Raw genomic sequence first — 15,852 nt, forward strand, 5'->3', positions numbered from 1 at the left:
CACACCAAGTCCCTGCTGGATTGTTTTCCACCAGATCTTTGCTCCAGGTCCAACTGGATGCAAAGATGATGAGAAAGTCTCCTGGAAACTCCTTGCAGAAGAGGTTGTTCCCGTTGGGGGGATGAAAGAAGAAACCAGATACCAAAGAAGCTTTGAGTGAAAGGAGAAGAGGATCCTGCAGCTCTGATGGATGGAGTGGCTGCTGTTGGAATTTCCGGATGCTGGACAGGGATGCAGCAGTGCCTGTGGGCAAACAGCTCTTCCTGCCTGAGCTCAGCCAGGCTAAGCTGCCTGCTTTAACCCAAATTCCAGGAAAACCATGTGGGAACCAAATGTCCATAGCTTTTGGGGAACAGCAGGAAAGAGGGATTTTGACGCTCAGGTTTGCAGTGAGCACAGGAGACGGGGTTGGAATTTTGTCCTTCTGAGGGATGGAAGCAAAGATTAAATGAGATGTACAGTCCTGGGAGAGGGGAGGAAACCCTGGCAGGTCCCATCTTCTGGAAGGTGATTGTGGATGTTACAAATCCCCTTTAAAATTTTGGCAGGACTCAAACCCCCTCCTCCACTCCTCCTCCTGTTTTTAACCATTATTTCAGCACCTTTCCCTCTGAGATTCTTTCTGTTTTCCCAAACCTTTTCTCTTATTGGAGCAGTCAGCCAGACTCTGCTTGATACATTCCTATCCCAGAAACCCATGGAGACCCTTCCCCAAATTCCCTTTGGGACAAGCACCCACCCTGTGACTCCATGGCCACCTCACACTGCATTAAACCAGCAGAAGGGGCAGAGGGACCAGGTCTTTTTTAAAAATTTTTCCTGTGGACAAAATAATAATAATAATAATAATAAATAAAATTCTAATTGGTACCCGTAGCACAGAAGCAGCAGCCTTGATCATGAGGCTTGTGGCTTAATGAAACACAGCAGCAATTCCCAGTTCTCCCCCAGTGATCCCCAGCAAACAGCTCTGTTCAGTTTCCACGGGAGCAGCCAAGGGCCCCTGGAGATATCTGACATGGAAAACTTAAAGAAAACTCATGAGTCTTTTATAAAAAGCACATTTTGGGCTGTAACAAACTGGGCTTGTGGCTGAACAGCTCCGAAGCTTCTGCTCCCAACATGGGGCACGGATTCCCTGTGGAAGGGTTCACACCATCCTTGTTTTTATCCTTCCCAGGATCTTCCTAAGGTCCAGCTCCAGGTTCTGAAGTGGGGATGGGGAGGATGGTGCTGCTGAGGGAGGGTGAGGAGCTCAGGAAACACCTGAGATTTACTCGTTCCTCAAGGAGCAGAGCAGGCACCCAGAGCCTTGTGCTGGAGTCAGAGGTGGGGAAAGCACTGATCCATGGATGGACAGAGGGACAGAAAGGCAAGAGGAGCTGCAGTGTGAGCCCCAAAGGTTGGTGACCACCCACAAGGGGCTCCTGGAGGAGAAGGAACATTCCCAGCCTTTTGGTTCCTCTTAATTCTGCACCAGGCAGAGAGGAAAAACCATGGGAGGTTTTTCCACATTTCCAGGAGAACAGGGCACAGCTTCCACCACAGAAGGTTCTTCCCTTCCTCACCCTGGTGACAATGCCACAGCCAGACCCCACCCTGGGCACCCACACCACGGCTCCAACCTTTTCTCCCAACATCCCACCAGGGAATGAGGCAGGACAGTGCCTCCCTTCAGGGCCGAGCAGGGAAGGATGGAGAGCCCATCAAAACAAGGCTGCTGCAGAGGAGAAAAGGGTCAGTTCAAAGAAAAATCTCACTGCCAGACCAAAAGGAAAGGTTTCAGTATATTTTAATAGTAAAACGATTCTTTTTTTTTTTTCAAGCAATGTCCCACCTGGATGAGTCTCAGCAGGAATTTTGCTTCCCGGTCCTGCTGTACCGGGGCAAAGCCTCGCAGGTCGTGGCTGTACCTGTGCAGAACAGTCCCCAAAACCTCACAGCGTGCTGCCAACACCACCAAACACCTCCCAGGCAACCACCACCACGGCACAGGACTCTGCTCAGGCTCTCAGGAGAAGAGCAGGAGTTAAAAATTAGCTTTTAGTAACAGTCTGGGTTAAGATTTGGAGCAGGCTACGGACCAGAGGAGAGGCCAAGGTTTGATTTAGTAAAAAGGAGCAGAACACCTTACAGTGACTGGGTGGGCAGGGAGGGGTGAGGTCAGAGCACAGCCCTCGCTGGGTTGGGTTTGGGATGGGGAAAACGACGGGGGGACTGTAGGGGAAGCAGCTTCAGACTCGAACTCTGGCTCCAACAGAATGGATTCAGAAAAATATTGCATGAAAAGCCTCAGGGTTTTCGTTCTTTCATAGATGTATATTTACCAGTTTTCACAAAGACTGCAGGAATACGATTATAAACAATAAATTAGGACTTCATGTTGCTATCATTTGGCATAACACAATCAGGCAATTTTTCCTTTTTTTAAATATAAGGCAACACAAGCCAACACATAATTTAATCCGTCTTTAGTCAAATTGCTTAACTTTGCTCAGGAGTTACCACTAAAGAACGGGTTATAGTACACTTAAAAGAATTTAAATTATGACATAAGTGTACTAACTTACAAGGAGTCAGAAATGTACTCTGCTAAGCTTTGAAACCTATTTGTTACAGCCCAGGACTACACATTCTAAATTAAAAAAATACAAATAAATGTTTTCTAATTTTCCCATTTACGAAAAACTTTTAAGAATCTCTAGCCAACTATGACGTCACTTCAAAACTTTTTTTTTAATTTTTTTTTTTTTTTAATTTTGTATGATGTCTTTAAGATTTTTTTTTTAAACCATGCTCATTAAGGAAAGTTCAAGGAGCAAATACTTAAGGCTTTGTTTTTCCAAGGGCTGTGAGGGAGGCCAGTGGATGGCAGAGGCCAGTGGGTTCACCCATACACAATGCTACTCAAACCCACACTACCAGGCGACATTCATACAGAAATATTACACTTAAAAGTTACAGTGTAGAGCATAATTTTTTAGCCAGTGTACATAGAAAGAATCAATGCATTTATTTTTTTAAACTTTTTCTTCTTCTTTTTTTTTTTTTCTTTTTTTTCCTTTTTTTTTTTAATTTCCAAACTTGATTGTGATCATTATGTTCAAGTATTAGTCTCATTAACAGAGATGAGGAATTTTCTACTTACAATAAATTCTGCTGTTAGAAAGGAAAGGGATGTTTTGGTACACAGAGGAGAACAAGATGCTGAGGTTACCCAGTAGTTAGTGTCCTACAGTCACTGACTCAACTGGCTGCTGGAAGTGACGTGGGGAAGGAACAGAAGGAGTTAGGCACCGAGACCCTGGGAAAAAGGGATGTTATAAATAGCTTCACCAATTCCCAGGGAGAAGAATTGTTCCATTAAATCCGCTGGGGTGTTTTGATGGAGGGGAACAGGGGACTGTCAATCCCACAGTGGCTTGTGAGAGAAGCTTTGATTGAGACCAAGCAACTCCCACCCCACAGCGCTCGCAGCAACGGGGATGGGCTGAGCTGCATCTCCTCGCCCTGACAGGAATTCCAGCTTCCAGAGAAGTGGCTGAACCCTTTTTGGAGTTGTCAGTGGGTCTGGATTCCCTTCACACGAGGCTGGCCAGACTCCTAGCAGCGAGGGATTCAGACAACACGAGCTTTGAGGCTGGTGGAAGGGCACTGGGGAGGGGGAACACGAAGAAGAGGCAGCTCCCCGTGGCTGCCTTCACCCCAAACCCGCCGTTCCCCTCCTCATACCCTGTCCAGAAAACACAAAGTGTCAGAAAAACCTGCCAGAGACTTTGACTTTGGACAAAGTCTAAACCATAAACGTGGGCAAGAAAGAGCTGAAAAGCTTCTCCCTCTATTAAAGCCTAAATACACACCCCTAGCTGGCTCTTTTCAAATGTAGGCTCTTTTTCAATTACACAGGCCTCTAGACAGTGCAAATGGTCAATGTTTAATGCATTAATGAAATGGGCTTTTGAGCTGAAAACAAGCCCTACTCCCTGGCAAAATTCTGTTGCTCTTAATCTTGTGAGGAAATTGAGATGGAAATGGAAGCAGCTACACCACCTCGCCCTCGCTGGAGCACAGATGTGGCTGCAAAACCCTGCAGCAACTCAACCTCAGTCCAGCGAGGAGCTGCTCAGCAGAAGGCAAAAAAAAGAAAATAAAAAAAAGCTGCACAAAGGGGGACTCTGCTGTGAGGAAACAGCTGTGGCGTGAAGTAGTGTAATGAAATTCTTTGACACAAAAGGCATGTTAAATATTTGATGCATAAAGGAGAGAGATAACATGTAAGCAAAGCTCTTTAAATATACAGTATGTCTTCTTCCAATGGGTACTATAATGATCACACAAGTTTGCAAGTTAAAAACGCCTTGCTTATTAATTAAAATTAAGACTAAAACCTATAATTTTTTTTTTTTTTTTTTTTTGTCTGTGAAAGTGACTGCAGCCTATCTATACCCTGGGTGTTGAATATGAAGATTTCGACTATCGGTTGGTTCAGGTGCTCGGTTCATGGGAGGCCGATGGACTTTTCCCAGCACGGCCATGCTCTGGTCTCGGAAGCAGGATTGCTGGAAGTCCCCACTTAGGTAATCCATGGTCTGCATCACATTATTCTGGCTGGATGGGCCAGCTCCAGCTCTGTAATGAGTTCCTCCTGCACAATCCAGCGTCGCTCCCGCTGGCTGTCCCCCATGGAAAGGCATGGTGAGGTCCTGGGACCCAGAGCTGTCACTGTTGGGCGTGGGCAGAATGTTATTCCAGAGGGGCTGGAAATAGTGCCCATTGGTATATGGCAAAGGTCCCTGCAACCCGTTCACAGGAGGAGAAGGCGTAGGCTTCTCGATGGGGGGCTTCAAGCTGAAGGACTGGCCCATGCACAGTTCTTGAGGGTAGTTGGAGGTTTTGCCAGGGAAACTCTGCCCTGCAATCTCTCTCTGAGGGTGCTTCCCTGCGAGTCCAGCAGGCCCAGCAGCATCCCCACACATTTGCTGCAGATGTGCAAGCTGGTGCTGGTTCCACGCAACCGATTTGATTTCGTTCTGGTAGGCGGGTGGCACCCTGTTAATATTGACCATGGGCACATTAACAGAGGCAGGAGGAATAGCAGCAGCAGCATGGTCGACAGGGTTTACTACACAGGAAGGCATGGGTGTAGGGACATTGTGAGTAGATACCCTGGTACTTGCATTGATAAGCAGGTTGCGACTTATAGGGCTGGGGTTTGCGATCTGTCCCTCACACACTGAGGTAGTGCTAATGCCAGCTCTGGCCTGGCAGAACTGGTTAATCTGGTGCACAATGCTGCTCAGGTCCGGTGCCTGGTTCTGCTGCAGGGTGGCAGCCATAGAGAGGGGAATGGTTGAGGTAGACACGGTCACATTCGGCGGCGCGTCTGCGTCCGGCATCTTTCTGCCTCCGTGCAAACCCGGCTGCAGCAGCGGGTTGGGGGCGTGCTGCAGGCTCTGGTGTGCCATGGGCTGAGGGTGCTGCAAGCCCTGCGGCTGCTGCTGCTGCTGCTGCTGCAGGTTCTGCGGGTGCGGCAGCGCCTGCGGGATCCCCTGAGGGTGCGGTAAGCTGGGTGCCTGTGGAATACCCTGAGGGTGCTGCGGGATGCTCTGGGGGTGCGGCAAAGTCTGTGCATGCTGGAGAGCCTGCTGGCGAGCGAGCGCCTGCGGGTGGGATAAAGTGCTTGGTGCAACGTAGGGCGTGGAGGGGGGGTTCATCATCGCCTCCGGCAGCAGGCGCGCGCGCGTCCCGTCAAAGTCCTTGATGATTCCCTTCGCTGGGGATTTGACTATGGCCAGCAGGCCGGTTTTGGTGGTGGCCTGAGATGGGTAGGGGCTGTACCTCTGGCCCGAAGTATCGAGTCCGTTCACAGTACGGCGTATGTGTTTCCTCTGGGGAACCTTGACGCTGTTCGGAAAGATTTTTATAGTCAGGGGATTGTTGGCGACCTTCTTAGCATAAGCATCCAATTCTGCTGGGGTAGGATACTGTGCAGATCTCATTTTCTGTGTAGTGTCCCCTGTGGAGAAAGGAAACTGGTCAGTTCTGGTGAGAAAGGGATCAAGCCCAGGGCAAGACAGTCACACAACAAGGGGAGAAAATCTCCAAGGATTCAAGAGGCAAGGAAACTTCATCCTGCCAGACCAGCGGGTCACGGAGCAGATGCCTCATTCCCTTTATTACCTGGTGACCAACACAAGCCCCAGTTCAGCTTAAGGCAAGACCTGCCCAGGGGAGCAAAACAAAACCATGTTCTCATCAGAGTATGTTTGCAGTTGGACAAAAACAGGTAACGTGTTATAAACATCAGATTGTCTCCAGCTGAAATATTCCTCACAGCTTGCAGTGGTGGGCTGGTTTTTAGTCTCTTAATTTAAGATGCCTCCTCATCACTCTTCAAACCATTCTCAGTATTTTTACCATGGAATTCCAAATCAGAAAGATATGAATTAAACATGAAGCCCCTGTAATCCTGAGGTGGGAACCTTACTAGGGTAGGCTGACCCTGGCTGGGCACCTGGTGCCCTCAGAGCTGCTCTGTCACTCCCTTCCTCAGCCAGGCATGGAAGAAGAAACATGGGGTCAGAACAAGGAAGGGGAGATAGCACTCACCAAAATGGGCAAAGCAGACCTGGGGAGATTAATTTAATTTATTACCAATCCAATCTGAGTAGGGTAAGGAGAAATAAAATCCTCTTCCTTCCACCCCTCCTTCTTCCCAGGCTCAGCTTCACTCCTGACTTTCTCCACCTCCACAGCACAGGGAGATGGACACAGCTGCCTCACCACGGGCTGCATGGGAATCTCTGCTCTGGGGCCTGGAGCACCTTCCCCCCTCCTTCTGCAGTGCCCTGGGGGTCTGTGCAGAGCTGCTCCTCTCACAAATCCTCACTCCTCTCTCCAGCTGCAGTTGTGCAGGTTTTTCTCTGTTCTTAAATCAGTTGTTCCAGCAGTGTGTCCGTCCTGGAGCCAGCTGGGATTGGCTCCATCAGACATGGGGGAAGTTTCTGAGCAGTTCCTGCATCCCCCACTACCAAACCCTACACACATCAAAGCTTCAGCTCAAGCCTCCATTTACACCCCACTCCCTTCCCAGGTGCTGACATCTGAAAGCACTGAGTGTCTTTCTGTGCATTAGGAAGCTCTTGTCAGCCCAAACTCAGCAAATGGAAGGAGGCTGATTATTTTATGGCCTGCAATTATTTCCTCAGCTGACTTTTCAAGGTGGCACCTTGCTAAGGACAACATCCCCACATCACATGGCAAAGTGATGTGATTACCTCACAGGATTAAAAACATGCTACTCCCCAGACAGAGACAAAAGCCTTCTGGAGACAGAGGTGTGGTTTCACTCCCTCTGATTTACCAGATACCTACCTGGCTCACAAGCTCCAACTGCTCCTGCAAAGAACTTCAGAAATCTGGGGAAATGTGTGTGCCTCTTGCCATAATCACATTCCAAGCAGAGAGTTGGGCTGTTTCCCACCACAGCTCTGCTGCCTAACTCCTATGGGACTCCTGCTGATTTTATAATCTTCAAATAATGGCGTGCAGCTTTGACAATCCAATTTAGCTTTTGCTTGATTCCTCCCTCCCACCTCACCTTGCAAACAGTTCACTGGAAAAGAATATCCATCCTTTTTCCTAAAATTTTCAGCATCCCTGTGCTATTTGCTGTGCTGAGAGAACAGGGAATGTGGCAGCCACCCAAGAATACCCCAGCCCCATATCTGGCCCTCTGACCCAAGGAAATCTAATGCTCCAGCAAAGAGCTTTCTGCTCCCAGGCAAACAGCCCTTCCTCTTGAAAATCCACCTCTGATTCTTTCAAGCAAATTGCCTCAAAAGATGAGTACCAGCCACTTCTCTCTTTGCATCCTGCAGCTTCCTGTTGTCACAGGTGAGGGAGAGCAGCTCTGCTCTAAGAGCTCTCACTTTCAGAAAAGAAAGGTCAGGAAATGGAAAATAGAATGGATACCAGCAGAAAGGTTAATTATGGAAGTATTAAAAACATCTTTTGTGAAATAAGAAGCTTTACAAGCAGTTTGTCTCCCATCTCCAGCACAGCTCGTACCACGGCGCCAGTTATACCTGTGCTCCCTGTGCTGCCCAGACACTGGCACAAATCATCCCTTTCTCTTAATCAAAGGAAATATTAACCCAAACATGTCTCTGTGCACATCCCTGTACCTGTCTCTGCAGGCAGGTGTTTATATCCGCCCTTTTGAGAGAGCTGCTGTGCTCCCAACAGAGAGGAGAGCCTCCAAATGGCATTTGCCAGAATTACCCTGCCTCAAAAGCCAAGGCTTTCATGAACTCCCAACCTTTATTTTTAGCATTGCCCACGCTCATTAAGGTCTGTTTCTTCCCCAAGACATGACCCTGGCAACCCCTTATGAGCCAGAGAAGAATCAAAGGACAAAGGACCCCATACCTGTCTGTGTTATGGTTTATGTTATGCTTGCAGACACTGTCACATTCTATTTTCAGATGAAAAATCAAGGAGATACTTTAAGACACCTTTGCCATCAAAATTTCCCAGACTGGTTTACATTTCTACAGGCAAATCAGCAAATTAAATATAAACACTAAACAGACACACTGAGTATTCTTTTATCCCATCATCTGATGTTCTGTTACACAGAAGTTTCAGGAAGCAGCTAAAACGTGGATGTTTGAACAGGCTGCAGCCATCAGTCAGTCAGACTCACCTCTTCTCCCAAACCTGGAAGAATTCCTTCCTCTGAGAGAAAATAACGCCTCAGTTAAACTTAAATAACACCCCAGTATCAAATCCTACCAAATGCAAACCACCTTTTAAATCCCTTGGATGGCATCTTCTGAACCCCAGCACCGTTCCAAACAGCACCTGGTTTATGCACAGGTAAGATGATGCTCCTTTTACTCCAGGCTAACTCAGCCATGTTACTCAGGCCTGAAGGTGATGTATTTCTGAGTTCCCCAAAGTGCTTTGCTAGTAGTTCCACAGGCAAGATTCCATGACTGCAGTAATTAAGGCAGTAAAATATTAGGAGAAAGGCATTACACGGTGAGCAAGAATCTGAATATCCCATACAAATACCCTACAAACCAATGAAGAACAATTAGTTCTGGTAACTAAGTGAATGAAAAACCTGCTAGAATAGGCTGAAAGAAAATGCTGGAATTGGAATATCATAATTTGTGTGCAAGAGGAAGAACTCCAGATCAGGCCATAATAAAATGATGAGGCAACAGCAGAGGAAGAAGCTTCATTAGGAGAACAATGGGATGAGCTCCAGGAAGCTCCCTAATGGTGAATGCAGGGCAGAATACTTCCATTGAAAAGTAATTATTTCATGTTTATTATAAGGCAAAGCTGTGCATATGAGCAATTACCCCAATAAACTGGAGAGCTGCAGGTTCACAACTCCTGCTAATCCCGTGGCAACCGATTCCTCTGGTCACACTCCTGCTCTCACCACTGCAGCTATTTTTGTCATGGAATCAGACACATTTCCCTGCCTCACCTCAGCACTAATGGAACATCTTTTAAGTGCATTTCACATTAAGACTTTAAAACCCACTGCTTTTTAAAAGCTGCCTATGGTTAAATTTTCATTGTCATTAAACAAAATACAAACAGGCCTTCAGGATTGCTACTCTAATGAGAGCTCCTGCACTGGGACAAGCCAGAACCAGCTGTGTCCACCTTCTGCATTCACCCCTCAATTTTAGCAGTTTCTCTAAAGGCTTTACAGAAAGAACCCTCCCAAAAAGACTCAGTTTAGCTGATGATTTGATATTCAGTCCAATCTCCTCTTTTCTGATGTCCCCTCCTAACAAAACACTTCCTAAGAAGCACCTTTCACTTGATTTTGCACCATTGTCACAGAAAAAAGACCTTTTTTTCTCCCTAGAAGGTTTGGCACTGCTGCTATATCCAACAGCAGCTGCAGACACAACCTGAACAATCTTGCCTCAAATATCCCAGTTTACCAGTCAGGTTTATACTGGAGTCACTGGGAGGAAGGAGAGAACATCAATACTGGCCCAGTGAGAAATCCACTGTGTGGAAAAGGAATTCCAGAGTTAGCCTGAACTCAGGTTGGAATCCAACAAAAAAAACTGAAATTGGAAGTCGTTTAGTCACCAGTTTCTAAAGGAAAAAATATGTGCATAATAATCTACCAAACTCCTACTGCATGGACCACTTGTAAGAACAAGCCCCTTATTAGAGAGTGAACATGGAAAAAAAAAAAAGGTAATTGAGCTAATATGGATTTTTAAACACTAATAAGAAGTCTGATCCAGAAAACTACACTTAAAAATTATTAATACAAACACCGTAAGTCTGAATAAAGACAATCCTGTGGAATTCTGTAGCTTTTATAAAAGCAACAGCACATTATTACAGCCTGCTTCCACCCCCCATCAAAGTCTCAAGTCACTGTTCATTAAAAAATGCTCATTAACTCAGCTCTGCCCTGGCCAGGGGCTGGGCTACTCATGCATCTCCAGCAGAAGAGAAATGCACCAATTAATCCTGCCCACATCTGCAGAGGGGCTGAGCAAGGTCTGCACCAGCAGCCTCATCTTCCAGAAAATCAGAACAAACCCAACAGCTGAGCATTACCACTGCCAGCCCGTGCCTGCCAGCTACTTTATGTCCTAAATTCTTTGAAATGCAGCTCCCAAAGCTCTTCACTGAGCAGGACACAGCAATGCTTTCAGCACATGGATCTGCAGATCTCCAGGAAACAGCACGGGTACCATCAGGTGAGGAAAACTGCCCAACACAGCAGCATGTTGCCTTGTAAAGCTGTAATTAGCAAATACCTGATTTATGCACAGCTGCCCTCACATGAACCTCAATATTTTGCTTTCAGAACTCAGCTCTGACAAAGAAATCTCACGCAATGCACAGACCTGGCACATCCTCACCCCACAGGCAAAGCTCACACTGGAAATAGGAATGAGAATGGAGGGGATGCCCAGTCTGATGCCATCCCCAGTCCTTTGGTGAGTGAAGATTTTTACTGTTGTTGGGTGATACTATAATTACCAAGCCCACGGAGTCAGCAGAAGTGCTGTGGGGGAGCTCAGGTGTGTATGTGAACCGTGTCAGTCACTTCTGGCAGGACCATGACCATGAGCAGGTCACTCTTAAGTGCAAAATTATTTTCCTTATTTATTTTCTGCAGCATCACAAGCCTCACTGTATGAACAATTTAGCTACAAGTGGACTGTAAATCACTTGGGTTTAAAAAGCAACGAGTCCATCAGCAAACTGAGATCTCCCAATGCACATTTCAAACACAAGAGACAGGTCACAGCCCTAAGAACCAAGTACACAGACCTTACATAGAAATCTTGGCATTTCTGAAATTTCAGCTGAACAATCAGTGTGCTACTTCAGTGATAAAGAGGAGAGACAGAGTAAGAGTTAAAAAAACCTCTAGTCAATAAACTTACATTCCCAAGCACAAGTTGTTCTTAAAAATACCAGTACAACTATGAAAAAAATGACTGAAGTTATCAAAAAAGAATTATCAGAGCACTCTGCAGACACATTTTCAGAGGCACCAAAGAGACATCAGAAGAAGATGGAAACTTTGAACTTTAGTAATTTAGGCTAGCTCACTAATATTTGCAGTATAAGCCCCAGGTATGTAGAGCAAGAGCTGCTGACCTCAAAAGGTTTGCATTAGACTGATCTAACTTTTATTGGTGTCTACGAGTAATTGCATGAAGGGAAGCGAAAAAGACTGAGGAAAAAGTTGTGCTGAGAAGCAAATCAGCTGGCACACTTTTAGCACAAAACCTCTTCAGCAGAGAGGCACGAATCTCACAGGAACCTCACTTGCTGCATCCTGCTGTGGTTAAATTAACCTTTTCAGAGCCAGGAACAGAGGAGCTGCACACATGTGAACCTCTACAGCCATTTCTCAGAGCCTTTACTGACAGATGCCTTGAAGGCATAACAAAAGAAAGACTCTACATGAAATATTTTTTCCACTGTATCCTAAATGTTTATGTCACAGCGGTACCAGAGCCAGATTTAACAGTTAACCACATCCTGCAGACAAAACATCACTCACATTTCTGAAGTCCAGTGTTCATCTGCGTGTAAGAAAGAAGCTGAAAGGAGAGGTCGCCTGGTCCTGGCAGACAGGCCAGCATGGCAGACAGGCACTAACACAACATGGGGCATTCACTCCTCTGCACACTGCAACAACAGAGAGACAATTCAAAGTTATAATACAAGGAGGAACAGAGAAAAGAAAGAGGCAAAGAGCCATCCCTGGGTGAAGGCCTGACCAAGCACAGATGCGCGACCGCTGCTCCAGCCCTGACTGCATCTCCTAATGGCAACGGAAATACTTCAAGAACTGGGTCATCTGCAGGGTTAAAACCAAAATAGCTGCTGTGCTCTCCTCTGCTGCTTCACACACACAGAATAATCCATAGCTCTGTCCTCACATTTGAAAGGTGGTTGTTATGAATGGTAAGGAAACCACCATCACTCATTTCACTATGCTGAAATGCACTGGTATCCACCAAGGCAACTTCTCTGGAGAAACCCTGTCAACTGTTCTTTTGCACTTAACAAAAAGGCACGGCATGCATAAATTGAAGGCAAAGTATGCAGCACTCTGCCTTGTGGCAAGATTAAGCTGCATGCTACAGCTTGTAATTCCTGTGGTCCATTAGGCTGAAAGATGAATGGCTACAACTTCCTTCATTTCAGCAAAGACTTGCTAACCCGAGCTGCTGTGGGGCAGGTAACAGCAAGATGTGCACAAAGGGGCTCCAGAGGTGCCACCATCCTCTTCTGTTTGCTCCAACATTTAAGAAACCTCGAAATGGAGCACTAAAGCTCTTTGTATATAAATATGACACGACTTCCCTCAAATCCCATCACTGTTGTGCAAAGAGGGATCCCGGCAACAAGGCTAACTGGGGCTCAAAGTGTCCAATGTTACTAGAATTATAGAGATTTAAGCTGGAACAAGATTTCTAGAGGCCATCTGGTCCAAGCCCCTGCTCAAATCCTCCTGGCTGCAGCACTTTAGAAAGTTCTGGGAAACAGGGTGACAGAACCAAGCTGGAGAAATCAATTTTTTTCTCCCTGTCCAGATGTCCACAAGCATCAGTGCTGCCATACAGAGCAAAACATCTAAGGAGCAGCTAGAAAGGCTTTGGGACTTGTTATACGACCTCCAAAACATGGGAAGAGTTGAAGGATTCAAGACCTATAAGCTGATTTAATTTTAGTCATTGTTTCACAAACCCCAATTAAAACAACTGAGAGCGCATTCAAAGATCAAAAGGGGAGGAAGGAGAAAGCTCCAGCCCAGACATGAGAAGCCACATCTGCCAAAACCTCTAAGAGGCCACTTCTGAAAGAGTCTCACTGCTGAGACAGCACAAACAACGCGATGACAGCGATGTGACACTGTCAGCACTGCCACCTTCATGCTCCAGAAACCTCCCACAGCAGATTTCAGATTTTTTGAATGCAAAACCTCCCCTGAGCCCAGCAGCACAGGTCAGAGTGCCCAAGGAAGCTGGCAGCAGTGGGGTGAACAGCGTGGACACGAAGCTTTCCTGCAGCACAGCAATTACTCACTGTGTACAGCTCATTAGCTCCATGTTTATGCATCTCCTCGGCTCAACACGCAAAGGTTGATTAAACCAAGGGCCAAGAAACCTCATACAAATATTAATTTATGAGAGATTCTGCATCTTCACTGAGCGCTGCCCAAAGCTGACCGAGCCTGCTGGGTGCCACTGTGACTAACAGAAATGGTTTTGGGCAATGAATGTCAGTCTGACAATCCAGGCTGGTGCCCATTCACCCTTCCCACGCAGAGTTAACACAGACCTGGTGCTGTGAGAAACACACACAGCACCCCAGCAAGGTGCAGGGCTGACAGCACAACCACCAACAAAACACATTTCTACCATTTCCATTTCATTCCTAGGAGACAGCAACAATCTGCACTGCCCAAAGACCGAGATATGTAAAACCTGGTAAAGCAAAGCTAAACCTGGTTTTTCTTCTGATTCTCTGAAGGAGATGGAATTCTTGGAGTCTTTCAGAAATGATGACTGAAGACCTGTCACGTCCACAACATCAAGGAATTGCTTGAGGAACAGAAAAGTTGCTCAGCCTTTATAGATGAGATGCAGTCGTGACTGAGGGTACACAACATTCAGTGAAACTTTGCAAACAGCCTGTGGGCAGCAGCTCCTCGTCCCAAATCATGCCCAGCAAGACCAGAAAGACAAAACAAGAATCCAGCTCCTTTTAATCAGAAGACAAAACCACTGTGAGTTGTCAGAGCTTTACCTGAGTAAGCAACAGAAACACCCACAGTCAGCAAGAAAAAAATAATAATTGTATTTTCCTTTTTTCCTCATTTCATCAACTTCAGAAGGCTGGCACAAACAAGACCTATTTCTCAGTGAAAAGCAGACAAACAAAATTAAGAGCCTTCACTGTAGACAGAAAAACAGATCACACTATTCCCATATTCACCTGAGCATCCACCTTTTTACTCCAATAACGTTTCACACCAAGCAAGGATCCACTTCCTATCCCTGCAGGCCCGAAGGAGGTCGGTGTCTAAAACATTATTTAATTGATGGCAAGTTTGTGTGCAGCCCTGCAAGAGCCCAGCCGTGCTCCGAGTGAGGGAGCAGCATTTCTGGCAGCGAGAGGAGGGGAGGCTTTGCTCACCTGCTCCATCATTAACGCTCATTAGAGCCTGAACTGCGACGCTCTCAGAAAGCCTCTGGCTCAAGTGGCCCAGCGAGGTGCACACAGCAATAAACAGGATAATGGCACATTAGGAGAGAGAACAAGTGATTAGGAGTGGTCACAGCATTCACCTCGGAATAGCCAGGCTCCTGCTACATGACGGCAGTGCTTCCTTGAAGGTCAAAACGTGTATTTACAGAAGCTTTAGCTCCAGTATGGAGAGCAATGTTTTAGAGAGAGCTATAAAGGCAAGTTGTTCCTGCAGGCAGATAATCGTTTTAGGTAATGCCAAAGGTTCATAAAAGACTGGGGTGGCAATAATAATTTTAAAGGAAATACTGGACTTACAAGAAATAATTTGAAGTGGAAGCCTAAAATCGCTCCTTCAGCTTGATTTGCAGTAAACAAATTGGTGACATCTAGGTCACTGCTGAGTATTAGAAAAAGAAATTCAGACTTGGACAGAAATAACTAGCCATAACTCCACTGCTGAATTTCTTCTTATAATTTAAATCCTGCCTCAGGTTTTCTTCTCTATGAAATCAATACTGGTTTTCATAATCGAGATCTCAGTATCTGAAAACAAACACATTTGAAATATCTTGACAAGCACCCCATTTATTTTTTCTAGTTAAAAATTAATTAACATTTATTCCCCTTGAGATATTCAGCACCTGGCTACTACTTTCTGACTGACTCTTCCCCAGCATGAGCTGGCATGAACAACCCCAACTCACACCAGCTGAACTGAACTGAAATCCCTGGCACGTATTTGGGATTGAGGTGAGCACTACTGGCTAAATCAGGATTGGCAGCATCAGCCCCTCCTGCTTGGGTTTATTCCTTCTAATTAGTCCAGAGCTGGAGATGAACTCAACTTGGCACATCAGGACTCCTCACCAGCAGATCTGGCTCCATGGTGGCGACTTGTGTGGGCACCAGCACCTGCAAAGCTCCAACCCCTCCAAGAATGAACACTGTGCTACTGGGGAACTGGAATGGAGAGGGTTTGCACTGTACCAGGGTCAGTCACACTGCCATCTAAACCAGTCAGCTGCAAACTGGAGAGTGATCTCACCAGTGGGCTGTGGCACCCAGCCATGGAGGGCT

General features: G+C 46.3%; 1 protein-coding gene across 6 annotated transcripts in view; it reads right to left on the reverse strand.

Moving 5' to 3' along the window:
- Positions 1-1,775: 1,775 nt before the first annotated feature.
- FAM222B (family with sequence similarity 222 member B) overlaps positions 1,776-15,852 on the reverse strand; it is a 36,230-nt gene continuing 22,153 nt past the window's right edge. For 4 of the 6 annotated variants that reach the window (XM_063173695.1, XM_063173696.1, XM_063173694.1 and 1 more), the window contains exon 2: positions 1,776-6,016. In XM_063173695.1, the coding sequence (XP_063029765.1) occupies positions 4,437-5,999 (1,563 nt within the window). In that variant the 5' untranslated portion in view covers positions 6,000-6,016 and the 3' untranslated portion in view covers positions 1,776-4,436. Of the gene's footprint in view, positions 6,017-12,076; positions 12,205-15,852 lie in introns of all 6 variants that reach the window. The other 2 variants (XM_063173691.1, XM_063173692.1) reach the window with 1 other exon arrangement.

This window comes from Melospiza melodia, chromosome 21 (genome assembly GCF_035770615.1).
Source record: "Melospiza melodia melodia isolate bMelMel2 chromosome 21, bMelMel2.pri, whole genome shotgun sequence".
NCBI lineage: Eukaryota > Metazoa > Chordata > Aves > Passeriformes > Passerellidae > Melospiza > Melospiza melodia.